Source organism: Eptesicus fuscus, chromosome 2, assembly GCF_027574615.1.
Source record: "Eptesicus fuscus isolate TK198812 chromosome 2, DD_ASM_mEF_20220401, whole genome shotgun sequence".
NCBI classification, from domain to species: Eukaryota; Metazoa; Chordata; class Mammalia; order Chiroptera; family Vespertilionidae; genus Eptesicus; species Eptesicus fuscus.
The window spans coordinates 3,935,880-3,959,683 of NC_072474.1; the positions used below are offsets into that span (position 1 = coordinate 3,935,880).

The 23,804-nt window shown below is 43.2% G+C and overlaps 1 protein-coding gene across 7 annotated transcripts in view; it reads left to right on the plus strand.

The window, feature by feature from the left end:
- The first annotated feature begins 5,270 nt into the window (after positions 1-5,270).
- Positions 5,271-23,804, plus strand: part of NEMF (nuclear export mediator factor) — a 73,733-nt gene continuing 55,199 nt past the window's right edge. For 4 of the 7 annotated variants that reach the window (XM_054725309.1, XM_054725313.1, XM_054725319.1 and 1 more), the window contains exons 1-4: positions 5,271-5,391; positions 6,228-6,296; positions 6,420-6,522; positions 10,417-10,542. In XM_054725309.1, the coding sequence (XP_054581284.1) occupies positions 5,333-5,391; positions 6,228-6,296; positions 6,420-6,522; positions 10,417-10,542 (357 nt within the window). In that variant the 5' untranslated portion in view covers positions 5,271-5,332. Of the gene's footprint in view, positions 5,392-6,227; positions 6,297-6,419; positions 6,523-10,416; positions 10,543-23,804 lie in introns of those variants that run through there. The other 3 variants (XM_054725320.1, XM_054725327.1, XM_054725325.1) reach the window with 3 other exon arrangements.

A 23,804-nucleotide genomic window follows, 5' to 3' on the forward strand; every position in this document is an offset into this window, starting at 1 on the left:
GAACTGTAGTTGTGAGTTTTGACCTGTGTGGTAGCTTCATAATAAATCAGATCAAAACTTTGTTTTTATTGCAGAGGGCATTTTTTTGGACATGAAGTGGCTTCATGAGCAGCATTTCTTGAAAGCATGTAAAGGCAAATGTATTAGCTGCTGCCACCTGGGGCAAGACATGATAGTCAAGGCAAGAATTCAACCGAAAAGGCTGGGAAAGAAGAAGCCAGGAAAGGAATTACTTGGGGAGATAAAGATTATGAAAAGTTCTGGCATATTCCAGTGAATCTAGAAGCTCACACACGATTAGGTCAGAACACAGTCTTAGAAAAGACCAGAAAAGACCCTACGTTCTCACATCTGGCTGACCTTAAGGGTCTGAGCAAGAAGAAAGTGAAGGCTAGAGGAGAGTTATAACTGCCACACTAATGTTGAAGAAGTACTCCAACATAACCTAATCTGTAAACTGAGGGAGAGTTCTTTTGTTTGTTTCGTTGGTGGGTTGGTTGGTTGGTTGTGTGAACCCTGAGAAAGATGACACCCACTAAGAAGGGCCCCTGGTGGCTAACGGAGCTAAGATCTTTATTATTATTACTAGAGGCCCGGTGCACAGATTCGTGCACTGGTGGAGGGCATGGCCTGTGAGAATCTGCCCCTTGTGGGAGCACCACTCATCCTGGTCTGCCGAGTGGTTGTGGACCCGCCCTCTGAGCAGCTGCTGAATGAGGAAATTAGTCTGAGCTGATATTTCAGGGTAATGTCTTGGGTAAAGGAATGTTCTGTTTCCTGGAGGAAACTGGCAGAGACCTTTGCACCCCAAAGCCACTCGGTGAATATCCTTGATGTGTGATGCCAGGTTGGTGACACCATCAGGGATGTTCAGGACAACAACTGTGCTCCAGGATCCTCAGCCATCAGGACAGCCTCCCCAGGGGGTCCACAGTCACATCCCCTCTTGCCATCCACCTATGCCAGCTCCCTACGCTCTTTCTAGAACACACCTTAGAGGGCCTGCATCAGCTGGTGGGGTCAGGCCAGAGTCTGGATTGTCTCAGGTATTTGATAGGTGCAGAGACTCGGCCTCACCCTGGGCCTGTGGGAGCAGCTGCTCATCCCAGTCAGCTGAGCAGCGCTTCCACTGCGGGAGCACACTGACCACCAGGGGGCTGCTCCTGCATTGAGCGTCTGCCCCCTGGTGGTCAGTGTGCATCATAGCGACTGGTAGACCTGTTGTTCTGGTCATTCTGCCATTCGGTTGCTGGACTTTTATATATATAGATTTTTTTTTTTTATCCTCACCTGAGGATATTTTCCCACTGATTTTTACAGAGAGTAGAAGAGAGAGGGAATGATCTATGTGAGAGAAACATATTGATTGGTTGCCTTCTGCACGTGCCCCTGGACCAGGGCCCAGCCTGGGCTGAACCTGCAACTGAGGTACGTGCCCTTGACAGAAATTAAACCCAGGACTCATCTGTCTTCAGGCCGATGCTCTATCCACTGAGTCACGCCAGCTAGGGCTGGGCTAAGATTTTTAAAAGGAAACGGAGCATTTCTAAGTAGGGACCTCCCACCCAAACTGCCCTTCCTGGAGAAGCCTGCACTGAACTGCCTGCCTGCACGTTGTTTCTGCCATCTGAGCCAGCTCTTACAGAGGAGTTCCTGGAATCTATTTCAACCAATAGGACTGAGGGTTTCCCCATCCAATCTGGTTGGCTCAGCTCTGCCCAACCAGAGTGGCTCTATTCTGACTGATCAGGACAGTGACTTTTGGACCAACCAAACGTTGAGAATTTTGAGTCTTCATTTACATGAGGACAGACCAATCAAGGACCAGGAGTGGGGACTTCTGTCCATATAAACCAGTCCCCCTGGCTCTGGGAATGCACTTTCCCTTTCCATAAAAGACTGAAGACTGTGTCTCCCTGGATGAGCTAAAACACCAAAGATACCTTGCCAGAGCCACCAGCATGGAGCAAAGCAGAGCAGACCTTAGAGGAGCCAGAAGAGGGTCTGTCCCCAGGGCTGCCTCACAGCCATGCTGTTGTCTTAGCCTTGCTGTATCACAATTGAACTGTTTTGTACTGAATAAAGTTTCCTTCTTCACTGCACCCCAATTTGGGGATTCCTGTTGGTATTGAATTGGTGCCAATGACCATCAGTTGACAGTTGGTTGGTTGGTTCTAGCATCTGAGGAGATCTCTGTTAAAACATTAGTGGTCCATATTAATCTAATGGAACAGAGACTTCAGTGGCCACAAACAATAAAGACTTAATATTAGTTCAAAAGGGGAGGATCTTGGGATGATGGTAGGGTAGAAAGCACCAGGAACCTAGCTCCCTACCTAGGCAACAATTACACTGGCAGAATCTGTTTGATGTACCTGTTTTGGAATTCTGGAGTCTTGTAAGCTTTCAACTTCCAGGAAAAGGGTTGGATGGTAAATTGTGGTTAGTTTTTCTAATTTTCAGCTCTTAGCACAGTACCATCTGCCCATCCCCAACTCCTAGCTATATGTAGCAGCCAGATGTGGACCTGTTTCTGGAGCAGCTTGCACACGGTGTTTGGGAGCCAGACTGGGAAAAAAAAGGACCCTCTTTTCCAAATTGCTGTTTCCGGTCAAAGAGGTGCAAAGAGGCAGGTGGCCATTGTTGTTGCACCTCCTACCACTGTTTGAAACCCCTGTCCCTTCCGGCTGAAGTAACTTATAGGGTAAGATTTAAAAGGGCTGGCACCCTTTTTTCCCCCTCCATACATTTTTTTTCTTTCCCCCTTTTGGGAGCCAGAAATTAAAGACTAGGACATTCAAAGCAACTTCATACAAGGGGGAAATTAGAAATTTCTGATTCAAATATCTTTTATTTCTTTCCTTTTTTAAAAAAAGATATGTTTTTATTGATTCAGAGAGAGGAAGGAAGAGATAGAAACATCAATGATGAGAGAGAATCATCAATTGGCTACCTCCTGTACACCCCACACTGGGGATTGAGCCTGCAACCTGGGCATGTGCCCTAACCAAGAATTGAACCATGACCTCCTGGTTTATAGGTTGACACTCAATCACTGAACCACACTGGCAGAGCATACAGTCCTTGTTTCTGTAGCTGGTCATGTGGTTGTAGCTGGTAGTTATAACTACCTTCCTCCACAACCCATTCCACCATATTCCGTTTGCCTTCAGGAAACACTTCAGCTACTCAAGTTTCTTTAACTAGTGGAGTTATCCAAACCTTCATTCCTGAATGATCTGATCCATTAGTATTCCTGTCTAGTTGGAGCTGTATTTTTAATTGACTTTACTCTCAGAGTGTGGTAATGCTAAGAAATGCCCTAAGAGATTTACTATATTCCAGAGATGCTCTTCCTTACCTCCACTGTGGAGTAGCAGTCAAGTTCCTCCTTGGTAATAAGGACCAATGCCCCCACAGTAACTCCCTCCTTTGCCTGTTAATTCATAGTCGTGAGGAGCCCAGAGTGACTACGCAGCAGTCTAAACTTGTAGTTCAGTTGAATCGTGTCCCCTAGTGGAAACATTCCTTCCTTTATAACTGAGACTTCGAGGCCAGCAGATTATAAGACTAGGAGACACAGGGAGCAAAAGTTTTGCTAGTGAGTCACTAGGGGTAATAGTAAGTGGTGCCACTCTCATTTTCATCCATAGTAATGATTTCTGGACTCAATAATATTGGCTATGGGAGAAAAGGCAGAATATAGTGGATGCTGATTCAGAGCACATACAGCCTCCTGGAGAGACCTTTGCTTCAGTCCTGCAAAGTATTGCCACCTACCTGGTGCTATAACTGAGTCTTTAAAAGGCCATTTCAACATTATATAAAGCTAGCTGCTTTGGGATAGTGGGAGAAATGGTAAAAACAGTGAATTCCATGATCCTATGCTCATTGTTGCACTTCATTAGCTGTGAAGTGAGTTTCTTGATCAGAAGTAATGCTGTGTGGTATACCAGGCTGATGAAAAAGGCATTCTGTAAGTCTATGAATGGTAGTTTCAGCAGGGAAAGCAAATCTGCTTCTAGAGTAAATGGCTATTCCAGTAAGGACAAAACCCTGCCCCTTCCACGATGGAAATGGTCCCGTGTAATCCACCTGCCACCAGGTAGCTGGCTGATCACCCTGGGGGAATGTGCCATAGACTCAGCGCTGGTCTCTGCTGTTGGCAGTTTGGGCACTCAGCACGGCTGCTCCCAGGTGTGCCGTGGTGAATGGGAGCCCATGTTGCTGAGCCCATGCATAACTTCCATCCTGCCACCATGGCCGCTATATTCACGGTCCCACTGAACGATGACCCAGGTGGCTGAGGAGGGAGGCTGGCTGGTATCCACAGAACAGGTTTGTCATCCTACCAACTTGATGATTAAAATCCTCCTCTATTCGGTGAGTATTCACATGGAATGCAAATATATTCACTTTTATTTTACCCATTCAGAGAGGTCTATCCACATACCTCTCCCCCAGACTTCATCATCACTAAATTTCAAATCATGTTCCTTCAAAGTCCCTGGCCGCCCAGTCACAGCCCATGAGTTGGTATATACCGGTAAGCACATTTCTCCTCCCAAGAAAAATGAACAGCAGGCGCACTGCTGGAAATTCTGCCCCCTGGGAGGGTATTTCTCTTCACAGTCTTTCAGGAATGTCCCAGAACGGGGCAGTTGGGCTGCAGCTGTTCATTTTCAGGTGATGCCCACATAGCATACAGAACTATCTATACACCAATCGGTCCCAAGTCTTCTCTTCCTCTGTCAACGGACCGTAGGGAACTCCCCAGGAGACCAGGGTTGCTCTATCTTGGAGAGCAGGGCCCATCAAAAGAGGAACTCCTTCTTGCGGGCTGGTTCGCCTTGATTGTTGAGGATAATTATAGGGCCAATGAAACAGTTTGACTTCTTCCATTTCTGCTGGTACAAGGAACCTAACCTCAAGGAGACAGAACCCTAGGGCCCCTCTGGGGAAACCAGGATTCCTCCCTCCTGAACTGTTACCACCAGCAGGGGTCACTATGGAGGCTGATTTGCGTTCCGAATACACGGGACAAGGTAACCGGATTAATCCGTAAACCTTCCAGGAAGGAATGTAGTTTTAATAGAACAGTTGGTTTCTCTTTCTGGTACAAAATGCAATTGTTCTGGTACACACGCAAAAAAAGCGAGTGGACGGGGACTTGGTGAACGAATTCTTCCGGAAAGCGACAGAAACGCGTTTAAGTAATATTGGGTCTTCCGCGCCGCCGTAGATCTCCGCCAGGTGCGCCTGCGTAGAAGAGTAGCGGCGTCGGGCCCGGCAGTCCGCGGTGAAAGCTGCGGCAGCACCGTCCAACCCCGCCATGAAGACCCGCTTCAGCACCGTGGACCTCCGTGCGGTGCTCGCGGAGCTGAATGCCAGGTAATGGGCGACAGGTGACGGGCCAGTGCGGGGAGTGCCGGAGCGGAGGGCCCGCGGTTTACAACAAGACCAGCCCCTGTCCGCCTCCCCCCGCCCCCGGGCTGTTGGGTGGACCTGGCTAGGCCCGGGTGTGCGAGCGCCGCCCCCTCCCCGGGCCGCAGGGGGGTGCCTGCGGATCCCTGCGCCGCGGGCCCACTGTCGGCGCTCGCGGACGGCTCGGCTTGGTCTGGTGTCCGGCTCTGGCGGGGCTGTCGCTTCGTCGGCCTCCGTCCAGGTTTGACAGCGAACATTTAGTAAAACACGGACGCCAGGTGGACGCCGGGACGCCAGAGTAAGTCCTTTGCTTCAGGGGTTTCCAGACCGGAGGCCTCTTTTCTTTGACACTCCGCGCCCCGAACAGCGGGAGCCGCGCCGTCAGCTGGAGGTGACAGGTCTGGATTCTAGTCTGGTTTTTTATTTCTCAGCTGTGTGAGCTTTGTCATAGGTCCCAGGCCTTGTTCGCCTCCTCCCCCCCCCCCCCCTTTCCCCTCTTGCAGTAAATTAAGTGGACTAGACTGCCTTTCCTAAAACACGTTGGGTCATTCCAAAGTCACAGGGCATGGGGTTCTCGGGGCTGATGGACCGCTTTTGTTCTTCAACAGTTACACTTAAGCTTTGAACTGAAAGCATGATGGCCTTCAGACTCTGCTCCTGAGTTGACTCTGTATCTTTGGAGTCGAAGATCCTGAAGTCCCCCTCTTTCGCAGGCTCTGCTTCTGCCTGCAGCATTACATTGTGTGAAGGTTTATGTTTCAGATGGTAGTGTGATTTGTTACATGTTTCCTTTCTCTTCGCAGCTTGCTAGGAATGCGAGTAAACAATGTTTATGATGTGGATAACAAGACATATCTTATTCGTCTTCAAAAGTAAGGCTTGTTTTCTCTTTTGTAATTAAATGAGAGATTTTTTTAACCTATACTTTTAGTCTGTTTCACTGAGTTAGCATTGGCAAATGCCCTAAAGAAAAATTCGACTTTTTTCTTCTACAGACCAGACTTTAAAGCAACACTTTTACTTGAATCGGGCATACGAATTCACACAACAGAATTTGAGTGGCCTAAGAATATGATGCCGTCCAGTTTTGCCATGAAGGTAAATTTTAACTTATACTTGGAAGTAAATCTTAAGGCCCTGGGGTTGGTCACCAGCAGTTGACATTTTAAAGTAGAGATAAAATAAAGATAAGCGTAGTCGATGGATACTGGAATGAATAAAGTGGGTATCTGTTGACTTCTCCTCATTACCCTTCACACCCAATTGTACTCCAAATCTTTCTGCTCCCACAGTCAGTATTCAAGGTCAAGCTTTTTATGACGTTCAGCTTGTCGTCCCTTAACTATAAATCCACTTCGTGTATCAAAACAATTCTGTATTAGACCAACATTAAGTTTTTCTAAAGCATCATTTTCATTAGTTATCTCACGTTTTAGGATTCCCTAATTTTTGAATATCCCATATCCTAGCATTCTTGGCTTTCCATGATCTGTTCCTCACCTTCTCCACCCCTCCTTTTCCTAGTCTTACCTTCCGTAGCTCACTTTTGAGCTATCAGTCTGTATTTTGTTGGAATACTCAGTGACACTAGTATGTTAATTATTATATCTTTTTACTTTTTACTTCTCTCCTTGCTTTTCTTTGTACTATTAAAACTGAGATTCTGCATTGTGGACATGTTACTCATTTGCTTATTGACATAGCAGATACACTGAAAGTTCATGTGCTACAGAGGAAAGGCGTTAGAGTCAGATATACCTAATTTTGAATTGATGGTTTTGCCACTCATTTTGTAATTTGGAAAAGTTATTTAACCTCTTGGAACTTAGTTTATTTGAATGTGAAATATGGATAATACCTCTCTCATGGGGTTATTGGTGAGGATTAATTGAAGTAACATGTAAAGCATCTAACACAATGCCTGACACATATTAGGAATCCATATGTATTAATTTCCTTCTTCCTCTCCTCCTCACTTTCCTTCAGAAATTTATTTGTTTTGGCATTGTGTTATTTCATTAGAGGCTTTACAGAGAAGAGCCTTATCCCCAGCAACTTAGAATCTGTTTTGGATTGCAAGTTAGGTAAGTGCTTCCCAGATCACAAGGGCTATCATAAAATTATCAAATTCTTAAAAGTTTATTTAATAGTAACCCAAAATGGTTCTTTTGGAGATTATCCTTACTAGTAATGCCACTTTATGTTTGTGTAGCACTTTTAAAAGTAGATGGGTAATGCATATTTCATTTAAGTTAACAACTCAGTGGATATGAAGAACATTTAGTTTTGCAGATGATGTAACAAGCAATAGGATACAATTGTGTAAACATTCCCAAATTAGGCTATAGTATCAATGGGACTTCAAACAGTTTAAAGAAACTTAGAATTTTTGAGTTAGGTGTACATGTCAAGCTAATTGTATAGAAAGATTCCCTGTAATGGAGCAGACAATGTTAAGCACTTTATAAATAACTTAAAGAGCTGTTACTGTTGTATGATACAGGCAGGGCCATGTCCAGTCTGTGGTAAATCACAGTATTTGCTCTAGTTCTCACATTTGGGGATGTCAGCTATAGCTCAGTGGGTGAAAGGTTGTTTTCACCACGCTGCTAATGAAATAAGCAAACAAAACAGGATTTATATATGTACTCTGTGTCCACACATACTCATGATAAATAATCTTCCCTTTTTCACCATTCCATGGTGCCAATTTTTGTTCCTCACAAGGATGCCTTTTATGTTCATTTTAACTCTACTTTTTTTTTAATTTAATCCTCCCCTGAGGATATTTTTCCCATTGATCTTTAGAGAGAGAGAGTGGGAGTGGGAGATATATATATATATATATATATATATACATACATACACATATACACACACACACACACACACACACACAGAGATATACACTGAGTGGCCAGATTATTATGATCTCTGAATGTATAATAATCTGGCCACTCAATATATATATATTAGAGGCCCGGTGCATGAATTCGTGCATGGGTGGGGTCCGGCCAGCCTGGCCAGGGGGAGGGGACATGGGTGGTTGGCCGGACTGCCTGCTGGTCGAACTCCTGTTAGCCTTTTATTATATAGGATATACACTGAGTGGCCAGATTATTATGTGTTCAGAGATCATAATAATCTGGCCACTCAGTATATATATAGAGAGAGACAGAGACAGAGATAGAGACAGGGGAGGGGGAGAGACAGAGAAACATTGATATGAGAAAGACACATCAACTGGTTGCCTCCTGCACCTACCTCGACCAGGGCCGGGCATCAGACCTGCAACCGAGGTACAGGCCCTTGACTGGGAATTGAATCTGAGACCCTTCAAGGTGAGGGCTGACACACTAACCTCTGAGCAAAACCAGCCAGGGCTAACTCTACATTTCTTGAATAAGAAGATTACTGGGGGACTCTAGAAGGCTTGATTGTGATTTTTCCCTGGGGATTTAAAGATAGCCCTATATGTAGGTCATTGTTTAAATAAAAATCCATATAGGTTACTCTTAAATCAGAACTGTTGAATTTAGGAGCGGGAAGTTGTTTATTCTATGAAGTTGGAAAATTCTTCTTATATCCGCCTGAATATATAAGTACATAAAATGAAAATGTTAGTCAACTTGAACAATCAGGTCTGGAGGAGACTATTCTTAGTTGTGAAAGAGTAGACATTCATTCTAAGAATGACTCTCTCTATATATTTTTTAAAGGTGGTTTTAGATTAACTTGTGTAAAATTTATGTTGAATCTGAGTGTTGAAGAAAAGAAAGCATTCTTTCTTACTGGTCTACACTAAAGGGTCTTTCACATTCAAAAATTAGATACAGCTGTAAGAGTTTTTTTAGAGGCTACAGAGTAGTCTTGTTTCTGTTCCATGTCATCTATAATAATAAAAGCGTAATTTGTAAATTGGCCGAATGGCCAAATAGCGGAACGACTGTCCGACGGACAACCTTCTGGACGTTGCTGTGGCTGCGAAGGCCTACTCTTGCACGGATTTCATGCATCGGGCCTCTAGTACCTAAATATTTGTACTGAAGAATGGTACAAGTAATCTAAAATAAAAAGTATTTACCAAGTAATTTGTATTCGGGTTTAACATGCTAATTTTATTCTAATTGCTAATAAGAACAATAACTTTATGACTAGGGATGTGAGGAATGAGATTTGATCATGAACAGGAGTTATTATATTTGGATTTCAGCTAGGTTGATCAAAAGCTTGGAGATAGTACCAGAAAATTCTACTTGGGTTATATCAATAAAGTTTGTGGCAATAGAGGGTAATTGGATATAAGTTGGAGGACTAATTTCCACAATACCAATAAGCTCATGGTTTAGAATTTGTATTTGAAGTGGAAGATTAATGGAAACTTCATTAATTTTGAACACAAACACACAAAAGAAATTTGGGATACTTAAAAGATTGGAGTAGAAAGACACTTAAAAAAAAAAAAAGGTTATTGCCCTAACCGGTTTGGCTCAGTGGATAGAGTGTCAACTCGAGGATTGAAGGGTCCAGGGTTTGATTCTGGTCAAAGGCATATACCTAGGTTTCAGGTTTGATTGTGGTCAGGTGAGTGCAGGAAGCAACCAATCAATGTGCCTCTCTCACATCAATGTTTCTTTCTCTCTGTCTCTCCCCCTCTCTTTAAAAACAAAAAAGGTTATGGCTTTTAGTGAGGTCATCAGGGTGAGAAGAAGGAATTTAGCAGTGATATAAAGCAACAACTAAATTTCACTATGGGCCTATCATTATCTACTTAAAAACTGAATATAAAATACTGTTTCAGAGTTAGCATTTAGAGTTGTCTAAACCAAAATATTTTTCCTCTTATTACCTGCAAGCTTTTATTTTATATTGTTTTATTTGCAACTTTAAAAATATTATTCCTGATGCCAATGAAAAGAAGAAACATAATCCAATACCAAATGATTAGGCATTAACTTTATATAAATGCATTTTTCTTCTGTTTCTTGCTAGTGCCGAAAACATTTGAAGAGTCGGAGATTAGTCAGTGCAAAACAGCTTGGTGTGGATAGAATTGTAGATTTTCAATTTGGAAGTGATGAAGCTGCATATCACTTAATCATTGAACTCTATGATAGGGTAAGTTAAATTTGGGGCATGGGGTGAGGGAGAATTCATCATTATATTGTTAATTATTCATGTAATAGTGCTGTAAAACATGGGCAGGAAACATTTTTTCTGTATCAAAGGCTATTATTGACACACTGGTGGCCCGGTGCACGAAATTCGTGCACATTAAAAGGGAATTAATTAGAGGAAATATTTTAATATTGCTATTTGCCCTTTCTCTATAATAGAAGTGTGAGAGATGAAAGGAAATTAGTAAAACGTATATGAAAATAATATATAAATTTATTAATAAATAAACAGTAACAAAAGGTTATAACAACAACAGAGACATGATATAAAAACAACAAAAACATGATATAAAAACAACAGTGATGCAAACAATGACTGATAAAGTGATTAAACTTATTCTAATATCTCCCTGTATACCACATTAAGAGTGAAAACACTTTCAGAGTGTTGACTAATTTCCCTTGTGATGAAGTATTTAGAACTTTAACGTCACATGCTCTTTGAACTTGAGAGAAAGCAACTTATAACTAACCATGTGCGAAAACGGGTTCAGGTAGGAGTATTCCTACTCTGTCTAGAGTTTGTCCTTGTGATTTATTAATAGTCATCGCAAATGCTAGCATCACGGGAAACTGTCGTTGAATCAATTTAAATGGGAGGCCAGTGTCAGATGGGGACAAATAAATTCTTGGAATCAAAACAGCCTCTCCCTCTGCAGATCCTGTTAATATTTCAGCTTCGATAATGTCAGGTCATAATCTTTTGATAATAAATCTGGTACCATTACAAAGACCCCATTTACTATTAAGATTTCTCAATAGCATGATGATTGCACCCACTTTCAATTTTAATTTATGACACGGCATTCCCGAAGGAGTAATACTAGTAAGAAATTCGATGGGAAAATTTTCCTTTTCAGCATCATCTGTTGAGTCAATGGAATCATCACTCAAATAGGTGTGAAAATCTCCATCGAGTATATTCAAAATTTCTTCATTTAATTTTTGAACGTGCTCATTTTTTGGACAAAGAATTGCACGTTTAGATATATTTTTAATATTACCTATAGATATACTATTTCCAAAGGTAGCTTCAATAATAGATCCATTACAAATCATTTCACAGGGGATTTCAATAATATCCATTCCTAAATGAAAACTGCTATGAAGTTTGCCATCTCCAAGTTTTTTGTTTGTTTGTTTTTTTTTAAATATATTTTATTGATTTTCTACAGAGAGGAAGAGAGAGGGATAGTTAGAAACATCGATGAGAGAGAAACATCGATCAGCTGCCTCTTGCACACCCCCTACTGGGGATGTGCCCGCAACCAAGGTACATGCCCTTGACCGGAATCGAACCTGGGACCCTTGAGTCCGCAGGCCGACGCTCTTTCCACTGAGCCAAACCGGTTTTGGCTCATCTCCAAGTTTTACTAACCATTCACTATAAGCAGAATCCTCTGATCTCATATTTGTTTTAGAGACAACTTTCTGAAACATCCCCAAACATCACAGTACTTTAAACTCATTTGTACTATGGCTGATCGCATAGCATGTGGTACAATACTGAGACATTGTCGAAAATCTCCCCCAAGAAGGAGAACTTTCCCACCAAATACAACATTGAAATTAATAATTTCTCTTAGTAATCTGTCTATGGCGTTTATAGCATGACTGGATGCCATGGTGCACTTATCAATAATGAGAAGTTGGGCTTTTTAATAGTTTTAGCAACTTCACTGTTTATATCGAGTCTAGAAATTTAAGTTTCATTTAATGGAATTGGTAATTTACAGTATATTGGGAATGAAATATTCTTCCACTGAGAAGTAAATTTGCAGCAATTCCTGTAGACACTGTGGGTAAAACAGTACCACCACGACCTCTAATATAATGTATTAAAACTTTACACAGATGTGCAGATGTGGGGAACAGCTACAGGATTTGGACAGGTTCAAGCCTTGGACTGATGAGAGGGCACAGTCCTCTTTGCCACGTGCAAGTCCCAGCTTGGAGGGCAGGGCCCTCCCAGCACATTATAGCTAACAGCTATGGTTGTGGGCTTGAACCTATGGTCCGAACACGTGCCTAAGTGATGTGGGCTTGATAGAGTTCAGATGTATGTAGTTGAGTAGGATTGAAACCCACGAGAATGTTGTAAACATCTTGGTCATGCTCTTACTTTGCCTCGTGGCATCTGCTATAAAATAAAGACACGGCTTGTGGACGCGGTCGCTGTCTCTCAGAGAAGCAGCATCCCACCGAGACCCAGCTTTCATTCCCTTGTCTGTCTTTTCTAAGCCTGTCACCACTCCCACTCAGGGTCACCCTTGGCCATGCCGGCACGACACATACAGATATGCAGGTGAACAGGATTCCTAGCTGGCAGGTCCCTGGCAGCAAGCTGGCCACCTGTCCATTCCGTGAGGAATGGGGCTCCCTCCTCCCTCCTGTCAGGGTCCGGGGTGCAGGTGAATGGGGTTCCTGACTGGCAGGCCACTGACAGCAGGCTATCCAACAGCGGATTCTGTGAGAAATGGGGCTCCCTCCTCCCTCCTGTCAGGGTCTGGTTTGAAGGCCGGCCACGCCCCCTGTTGGGCCAGATCCAGAGTTCTACCGCAGTGGCCTCCGCCTCCGCAACCCAGGACTGACTGACTGCCTGCCACTGGGCGCTCCTGGCGCTCCGAGGGTGGGTTCTTCTCTCAGGCCTCAAGGGACATAGCTAGGGGGGAGGCGCAGCCATTGCCAAGGCAACCCAGGACCCAGTGCCTCCACGCTCCGAGGGCTGGTTCCTGCCTCAAACCTCGCCCTTGGCCGGAACAGCTCAGGGAGGGCGCAGCCGTTGCCAAGGCGACCCCTGCAGGACTGACTTCCTTCCGGTTGGTCGAACTTCTGCCGTGATGGTGTTACACCGAGGGTTTTTATATAAATAGATTAGGATAATAAGTGCCAAACAAGTTAAATATAGTTTTCCAGTTAATAACCTTCATTTAATCTGGAGATTAGAATTTAAGCAGATCTCAGCCATTTAAAAGGCATTATGAATGTAGGAGATGAAGATCTAAGAATTGAGGACATCATCAGTTACATTTCAGGACTACTGTGATGCAACCAGAAAATAGATAGTTGTGTCATAAATAAGACAGCAGTTGAGACTCAGGGACATTGCCATGCTTTTATAGTGTCATCAGTCCTATGAGCCACTTACAGCAAAATAAATTCTATATGCATCAAAAATTTAAATATATAAGAAGAGGAATTTAAAATGTAGAAAGAGAAAAAAACAAGTGGTCCAATGGTCAGTTATCAAAATCAACCAAGGTCTCTAAAACAGAGGATCCTCAGTGAGGGAAGGTGACCTGGCTCTTGACTTAGTCATGTGTCTGGCAGTGTAGCCATCTTTGAAGGGGATGCTTTTTTGAAGTAGATGCCTCTGCAAGCAAAGCTTAAGTTAGGTACTTTCATTACAAAAAAAGAGAAAACCCAATTGTCAGGGCTGTGACTGAAGATGAAACATAAGACCTAACCACGCTTATGTTTCTTTTGTATGATGTTAATATTTTCAGCTCTTTAGAATGACAGGAGAAAGATATATAGTTGAAATAATATTAAGAATATTGTTTAATTTTCATAAACCTAACTATAGGAAAATGAGTCTAATTTAAGAAAGACCTTTGTCATGCTCCTATGGAGTGGTGAGCAGAAAATGCAAATAGTCTGGCTGGTGTGGCTCAACGGTTGAGCATCCACCCATGAATTAGGAGGTTAGCGTTCAATTTCCAGTCAGGGCACATGCACAAGTTTTTGGGCTCCATTCCCAGTGTGGGGCATGCAGGAGGCAGCCGATTACTAATTCTCTCATCACTGATGTTTCTCTCCCTCTTCCTCTTTCTGAAATCAATAAAAATATATTTTTAAAAATGCAAATAGGGGCTCTGAATAGAAATATTAGACCCGGTTTAATGAAACTAGAGAACACCGAAGACAAAGAGAAAACAACCAGAAAGGAAGACGAATTGCTCATGAAAAAAAGTCAGTAGACACATTGTTAACCCACAAAAACTGAGAGACCATTTCAGAAGACAGAAATTACTGAGAAGTTGGTTAGAAGTAATAAAGAAAAACACATGGTACAAATTTATGTTTCAGAAAACTGGAAATGACAGGTGATCAAGTGAGTACCTTGCAGGGCTTTCCACAGGCCAAAGAATCCTATCATAACTACTCCCTTCTCTACTCTCCAAAACTAACATTTTATAGAGCTAGTAAACAAGCCATCTTCTAAGAATAATTATACATAAAGCCTTTCTTAAAAGTATATATGTTCCACCCAGCCGGTGTGGCTCCATGATTGAGTGTTGACCTATGAGCTAGGAGGTCCCAGTTTAATTCCCGGTCAGGGCACATGCCTGGGTTGTGGGCTCTCTCATAATTGATGTTTCTATCTCTCTCTCTCTCTCTTCCCTCTCTGAAATCAATAAAAATATATTTTAAAAAAAGAAGTATATATGTTCCATGTCAAGGTAGGGTTGCATTATTCATAGAGATTACTATTAATTCAGAGTCCCAAACTTCAGCAAGCTTTCTCTGTATGTTAATGCCTAGAGGAGCAACATGAATAATTCCACAGCTTTGTATAACTTTGAACAAATTTGTGTTCTTAAATGCTATACATATGTTAACAAGGAATCATAGAGTTCATGTTCTCATGCTGTTTAGCAGATTTGTTGTGTAGAATGTATCAACAGAGTATTCAGAAAAGTGCTATTAATCACTTGGAAGGAGTGCAGACATCATTCACCCAAATCACAATTGATTTAAAAACATTTTTTTCAATGTAAAAAGTGAAGCCATAGGAATACTATGTAAAAATACGGATTAACATTGGTGAATTTGGGATGAAAAAGACTTTAAACTTAACACTGGAAACAAATACTAATAGAGAGGACTACTCAATTCTAGAACTGCATAAGGCAGAAAACACTGAACTGTATTGGAAGATGAAAAACTGGATATATATATATTTTTTTTAAATATATTTTTATTGATTTCAGAGAGGAAGAGAGAGGGAGAGAGAGAGAAAAACATCAATGATGAGAGAGAATCACCGATCAGCTGCCTCCTGCACGCCCCCTACTGAGAATTGAGCCCGCAACCTGGTCATGTGCCTTTGACTGGAATCAAACCTGGGACCCTTCAGTCTGCAGGCTAATGCTCTATCCATTGAGCCAAACCAGCTGGGGCTGGGGAAAGATATTTTAACCTGTGCCATAAAAAGATGTGCATAACCCTACGTATGCAGTTTTCATAAAGCACTTAAGTGGAAAAAGGCAAAGTGCTTGATTAGACAGTTCAAAAAAGAATAAATACAAATCCTATCTAATAAAAAAGAGTAATATGCAAATTAACCATCACTCCACGACACCCACAAGCCATGTCCACAAGCCAATCAGGAGCAAGTATGCAAATTAACCCAACGAAGATGGCTGAGGCCACTGAGAGCAGGAGGGAGGCTTGGGTTTCCCCGGCGATGGAGGAAGCCAAGCTTTCTGCACACCCTGGCTGGCCCAGGCCTCCGCTTAAGGCTACAAAGTTTCAATTATAGAAGATACATAAATCCCAACAGAAATGGCAGCAGCCACAGAGCTGGAAAGAGGAGGAGGCTAGGGTTGCCCCCGGTGATGGAGGAAACCAAGCTTCTGCAGCCCTGGCCTGCTTTGACCTTTGCTTAAGGCTACAAAGTTTCAATTATAGAAGATAAATACCGTATTTTCCGGCGTATAAGACGACCTTTTAACCCAGGGAAATCTTCTCAAAAGTCGGGGGTCGTCTTATACGCAGGGTGTCATCTTATAGGGCGGTTATATCCCAAACTCTATATTTTAACTGGAAAAGTTGGGGGTCGTCTTATACGCCCAGTTGTCTTATACGCCGGAAAATACGGTAAATTCCAATGAAATGGCTGCTGCCACAGAGCGAGCAGAAGGCTTGGCTCCACTCCAGGCTACAAAGTTTCAATTGTAGAAGATAGATAAATCCCAGATACCAGGGCCTCCGCTTGGGTCGCCGGGGGGCGTGGCCGGCCTGCAAACCGCCACAGGCCCCTCGCCCAGGCTGCCCCATGCCCCAAGGGAACCCCCACCCTGATCCGGGACACCCTTCAGGGCAAACCAGCTGGCTCCCACCCCTGCACCAGGCCTCTATCCTATCTAATAAAAGAGTAATATGCAGATTGACCATCACTCCAGCACACAAGATGGCTGCCCCCATGTGGTCAAAGATCCTGCCCCCATGTGGACACAAGATGGCCACCACAAGATGGCCAGCAGGGGAGGGCAGTTCGGAGGGACCAGGCCTGCAACGGAGGGCAGTTCGGGGCGATCAAGCCTGAAGGGAAGGGCAGTTAGGGGTGACCAGGCTGTCAAAGGAGGGAAGTTGTGGGCAAACAGGCTGGCAGGGGAGCAGTTAGACATCAATCAGGCTGGCAGGGGAGTGGTTAGGGGGTGATCAGGCTGGCAGGCAGAAGCCGTTAGGGGCAATCAGGAAGGCAGGCAGGTGAGCAGTTGGGAGCCAGCAGTCCTGGATTGTGAGAGGGATGTCCCAACTGCCCCCGGGGGGTCCCAGATTGGAGAGGGTGCAGGCTGGGCTGAGGGGACCCCCCCCCCCGTGCACGAATTTCATGCACCGGGCCTCTAGTGGTTTATAAAAGCATGAGTGCATGCCTAAATTCATGAATTACTGAAATATAAAAAACAAGGTATTTTTCTCCCTCCTCGTACTTCCTTTTTTCTCAGCCAATCCTATATGATAAAAGGGTAATATGCAAATTGTCCCTAACGTGGAACGACCGGTCACTATGACGTGCACTGACCACCAGGGGGCAGTCGCTCAACACAGGAGCTGCCCCCTAGTGGTCAGTGCGCTCCCACAGGGCAAGCTCCGCTCAGCCACAAGCCGTGCTGATGGCTGCAAGTGCAGCGGTGGTGGCGGGAGCCTCTCCTGCCTCCTTGGCAGCGCTAAGGATGTCTGACTGACGGCTTAGGCCCGCTCCCTGGAGGAATCAGTTGGACATCCCCTGAGGGGACCCAGACTGCAAGAGGGCACAGGCCGGGCTGAGGGAGCCCCGCTCCACGCCCCCTCCAGTGCACGAATTTCGTGCACCAGGTGTAGTATGTATATAAGCAATTAGAAAAAATTTGACAGTAACCAGTATTAGCACAAATGTAGAGGAACAAAAGTAGATAAGAACACTTTCAGGAGATTATTTGATGGTATATAACATGACTTTTAATGTTTATGTGCATAATCTTTGACCCAGGAATTTCACTTCTAGTAATTTGTCATAAGCAAATGAGACATTTCTCTTAGAAACAGTTTTGCCATTAACGAGACAAATTTTTGACAGTTACAAAAATAGTACATTGTCTTCTGGCAGCCATTGTTTTTATTGAAATCAGTGTCAATTATACTGTTGCTTTGAAGGTTATCTAGCCCTTTTATCTGGATGCCTTAAAAATTTTGGTTTTGAGTTTCAGTAGTTTGCTGTGATGTGCCTAGTTGAATTTTTCTTTGTAATTGTCTTACTGGGGTTCATGTTGTTTCTAGAATCTGTGACTTGGTATTTTTCATCAGTTTTGGGAAATTCAGCCATATTTTCTTTTGACTTGTCTTTCAAGTCACTAATTTATTGCTGTCAGACAAGAATCATTTGGCATCATTTGGAATTGCTCTATTATCTGACACCTCTAAGTGACTGGTTTCTTAGGTTTATTGGGTAATGTTGGCTAATAGATTTATATTAGAGGCCCATTGCACGATATTCGTGCAAGAATAGGCCCCTGGCTTTAGGCCGCCCGGAGCCGGCATGTCCTCATTTCTGTTTGAAGCACCACTCGAGTAGCTCCCTCCGCCGCCCCTCTTCCCCTCATAGCAGGCTTCACTCTGCTCTGCGCCTGCGTATGCAAATTAACCACCATCTTTCTTTGGTTAATTTGCATACTCGCTCTGATTGGCTGTGGGCGTAGCGAAGGTACGGTCAATTAGCATTTTTCTCTTTTATTAGGTAAGATGGTTAATTTGCATACTCGCTCTGATTGGCTGTGGACTTAGCGAAGGTACGGTCAATTAGCATTTTTCTCTTTTATTAGGTAAGATATATATATATATAGAGAGAGAGATGCTAATTAACTGGGACGCCGTAATGGGTTGACTGGACAGGAGGTGGTTGCGCATGCAGCATTGGGGGCGGGGTGGCAGGGGCCTCCACGTGCCTGCACTGGGGAAGGGCCTGATCAGCTGCGGCTGTGGCTGCTTCAAGGGCTGCAGAGGGAGGCAAGCCAGGGCCAGACCGGTAACTCGAGGGTGAGCGGTGCTGCACAATTTCGAATCGCGCACTGGGCTCCTAGTAATATTTAATTTTCAGGTGTACAAGATTATAATTTAACATTTGTGCCATTCAACTCTATTGAGTGCTCCCCTTCCAAAGTCTAGTTTTCTTCCATTACCATATATTTGACCTCCTTTACCCACTTTGCCCTCCCCCTACCCTTTGGTAACCACCATTTTGTTGTCTGTAGCTATGAGTTTTGAGTATCTCTTTTTAAGGTCTGTTGTTCCTTTGATTTAAATTACATTGTCTTGTTTCTTGACATGCTTGGTTATTTTATTGTGTGCAGGCAATGAGTAGGAAAAATATACTGTGAGACCTGAAAACATGTCTTCATTTAAAGATGACATTTGTTTGCTTTTTTTTTTAAGTTTTAAAAAATATTTTTATTGATTTCAGAGAGAAAGAGGAGAGAGAGAGAGAGACATCAATAATGAGAGAAAATCATTGATTGGCTGCCTCCTGCACACCCCATATTGGAGCTCGAGCCTACAACCTGGGCATGTGCCCTGACCAGGAATCGAACTGTGACCTCTTGGTTTATAGGTCGATACCCAACCACTGAGCCACACCAGCCAGGCAAATTCTTAACTTCTTAAAAAATTGGAGCCACTCTTCTAAATAACCCCAGCATCAGAGGAAAAGTCAACACTGAAATGGCAAACTACCTGGACTAAAAAGGTAGACACTGTTCATCCAAAGCATAGCAGATGCAGCGAATGCCACAGAGGAACTCCAGAGCCTACAAACTTCTAATACTTAAAAAAGAAAAACAAATGAATTAAGTATTTAAATTTAAAAATAGAATGAAATATATATATATATATATATATATATATATATATATATATACTAAAGTAAGAGTAAAAAATTAAAGATTCATTCTGCAACTAATGAAGTAAAAGACAACAATTTAGTAAAATGATAAAAAATTTTGTAGATAAATCCTGGCAAATCTCACTCAGGAAAAGAGTGAAAAGAGCACGATTGGGAGTAAGTGAGGAGACAACCACAGGATCAGGAAATGTTTATGAATCCATTCAAAAATAGCTCCCCGTGCCCCTCGCAGCCCTTGGCCCCTTGAGGGACTCCCGAGAGCCACCTGAGGGTGGGGCTCTGTCTCTGAATCTGTTCCCCAGTGAACCCCACAAAGATGTTGACCAAATAGCATCTGCCACTCTGTGGTGACAAGTCCATTCTTTTTTTTTTTAATTTAATAAATCTTTATTGTTCAGATTATTACAATTGTTCCTCTTTTTTCCCCCATAGCTCCTGTCCACCCGGTTCCCACCCCGCCCTCTGCCCTTACCCCCCCTCACTGTCCTCATCCATAGGTGTACGATTTTTGTCCAATCTCTTCCTGCACCTCCCACACCCCTTTCCCCCCCGAGAATTGTCAGTCACTCCCTTTCTATGGCCCTTATTCTATTATGTTCACCAGTTTATTCTGTTCATCAGATTTTTTATTCACTTGATTTTTAGATTCAATTGTTGATAGATATGTATTTGTTGTTCATAATTTTTATCTTTACCTTTTTCTTCTTCCTCTTCTTAAAGAATACCTTTCAGCATTTCATATAATTCTGGTTTGGCGGTGATGAACTCCTTTAGCTTTTTCTTATCTGTGAAGCTCTTTATCTGACCTTCAATTCTGAATGATAGCTTTGCTGGGTAGAGTATTCTTGGTTGTAGGTTCTTGCTATTCATCACTTTGAATATTTCTTGCCACTCCCGTCTGGCCTGCATAGTTTCTGTTGAGAAATCAGCTGACCATCATATGGGTGCTCCCTTGTAGGTAACTAACTGTTTTTCTCTTGCTGCTTTTAATATTCTCTCTTTGTCTTTTGCTCTTGGCATTTTAATTATAATGTGTCTTGGTGTGGTCCTCTTTGGATTCCTCTTGTTTGGGGTTCTGTGCACTTCCTGGACTTGTAAGTCTATTTCTTTCACCAGGTGGGGGAAGTTTTCTGTCATTATTTCTTCAAATAGGTTTTCAGTATCTTGCTCTCTCTCTTCTTCTGGCACCCCCATAATTCAGATGTTGGTATGCTTGAAGCTGTCCCAGAGGCTCCTTACACTATCTTCATATTTTTGGATTCTTTTTGCTTTTCCGGTTGAGTGTTTTTTGCTTCTTTGTATTTCAAATCTTTGACTTGATTCTTGCGATCCTCTAGTCTGCTGTTAGATCTCTGTATAATATTTTTTATTTCAGTCAGTGTATGCTAATTTCTAATTGATCCTTTTTCATATCCCCGAGGGTCTCGCTAAATTTATCAGCCTTTTCTAGAAAATTCTTGAAAAACCTTATAACCGTGATTTTGAACTCTATATCCAGTTGTTTGCTTTCCTCCATTTCTGTTATTTGTGACCTGTTTCTTTGTCTCTGCATTTTGGCTGCTTCCCTGAGTTGATAGAGTGGCTTTGTGTGCTAGGTGTCCTATAGGGCCCAGTGGCTTAGCCTCCCCAGTTACCTGAGGTGGACACTCTTGATGCGCCCCTTTGTGGGCTGTGTGCACAGTCTTGTTGTAGTTAAGCCTTGATTGTTGTTGGTATCACTGGGGGGAATTGACCTCCAGGCCAATTGGCTGTGAGGATCAGCTGTGTCTACGCTGGAGACACCCTTATGAGAGAAGATTTGCAAAAGCCTCTGTGCTCAGCTTGGATGGGGCGGAGTTTCAGGGCAGAGCAGACAGCATTGGTTTCCCGTCAGCCCTGCCCTAATAGGCCCCTGTGTCTCAGTGTCCCGTGGTAATCGCTGCAAGCACCTCTGAGAGAAAGCCGCCCTCGAGTTCCGCCCGCTGCCAGACAGTCCAGTTTCTCCCCGAATGAGTCTGGGTCCCCAGAGTCTCGCCCAGAACTGAGTTCAGCGCAGTCAGGAGCTTTTGTCTCCCTCCTGGTTGAGAAAGCCAGCCGCGCACTCAGTTGCCAGTCCTCTCCGCGCGTGCGTCTCAGTACCTCTGCCTCCTACAGCTCCTCTGAGTCTCGGTGTGCTTTTCTCTTTCCTTCTAGTTGTAGAATTTCCACTCAGCCAGCCTTCCTGTGGTTCTGGATGATGTCCGTTTTGTCTTTTAGTTGTAGTTTTGAAATTGTTGTGCGAGGCAGCAGTTTAGGTGGTTACCTATGCCGCCGTCTTGGTTTCTCCGATATTTGTTTGTTTTTGACAGGTAGCTAAAGGGCACACATAATCCCAGATTACCTTACATCAGTTAGGAATTGAATTGATTAGAAGCTGGCCCTAGGAAAGCTGATATATTTCCTTCTTCTGGAATGTATACTTTGGAGGTCACTACTCATAGCTGGACCACCCCTCACCACCATCCCCGCCCATCCCTCCCCTGCCCCCCAGGACTTTTCACTTGGGCCCTGAACTCCAGTTTTTATTCCCCTTAGTTGTCCTGTGAGTCTCTCAGAATTGAGACAAATGGTCCTAGGGGAGAAGCAGCCCACGTGTGGGGCTCCCCTTTCTGAGTTATCTTCCCCTAGATTTTGGTCCTGTAAATGTTTACTGCCCAGTTAGCATTTCTTTTATTTCTCAAAAGGCATGCTTTGTGTGTTTTATTCAGTTTTTCTATTTCTCAGTAGGACAGTGGTTGGGATTATCTAGTAATAGTACATGAATATATCCTCAGTATATAGAGAATTACATAGAATTAAAATGGGAGGTTTTGCCCTGGCTGATATGGCTTAGTTGGTTGTGCATTGTTCCATGTACCTAGTGGACACTGGTTTGATTCCCAGTCAGGGCACATGCCCAGGTTGTGGATTCAATTCCCAGTAGGGGACATACAGGAGGCAGCCTATTGATATTTCTCTCTCTCCCTCTCCCTTCCTCTCTCCATAATCAATTTTAAAATATTTTTTAAATAAATATTTATTTTTTTTAAATGGGAGGTTTAATGACTCCTAGCTCAAATAAATTCCTCATACTAACATAACATGTCTAGTGTCCTATTTATGGTCCCCTTTCTCTGCCTTGCCCCAGTTCCCCAACAAAAGAAAAGAAAACAATTTTTCATTTGAGGGTTAAAATCTCTAGAATTTAACTAATTGCAGGCATGCCTTAGGTTTAGGTCAATACAGTTGTTACCCCTTATCTGCGGTTTTGCATTCCTTGGTTTCAGTTACCCCTGGTCAACCATGGTCAAAAAATATTAAATGGAAAGTTCCAGAAATAATTCATAAGTTTTAAAATGCATACCATTCTGAGTAGCATGATGAAATCTTGTGTGCCTTCCCATTCTGGCATCTCCCCTGCCTGTGTGAATCATTGCTTTATTCCAAGTATTCGTGCTGTATATGTAGCCATCTCTGTTATCAGATTGTCCTGTATCTCAGTGCTTGCATTCAAGTACCGTATTTTACTTAATAATGGCCCCAAAGCATAATAGTAGTGATGCTAACAATTCAAATATGCCAAAGAGAGGTCTTAAAAGTGCTTCCTTTAATCAGGGGTAGGGAACGTCCAGCCCCCTGGACCCCGGCCCGGCCCACAAAATCATTTGGTCTGGCCCTGCCAAGGCATTAGAGGTGAGTTAATTAAATGTTCGACCAAATATAGCAGACTAATTTTTAAGTTGATGATTTTTTTTTTTTAAGTTGATGATTTTGTATGGCCCTCAAATGATAAATATCCAAATGGTCCTTGACAGAAAAAAGGTTCCCCACCATACTTTAAGTGTAAAGGTATGTGTTTATGGGGGGGGAAACAGTAAATGTAGAATCCAAAGTTTCAGGCATCCACAAAAGGTCTTGGAATTTACCCCCTGTGGATAAGGGGGACTACTATGCTTGCAATCTAGGCTTAGGCTTATATCATACACGGGCCTTTCTGGGTATTTTTTCCTATTTCAATTTAAACCTAGCACTTAATGATACCT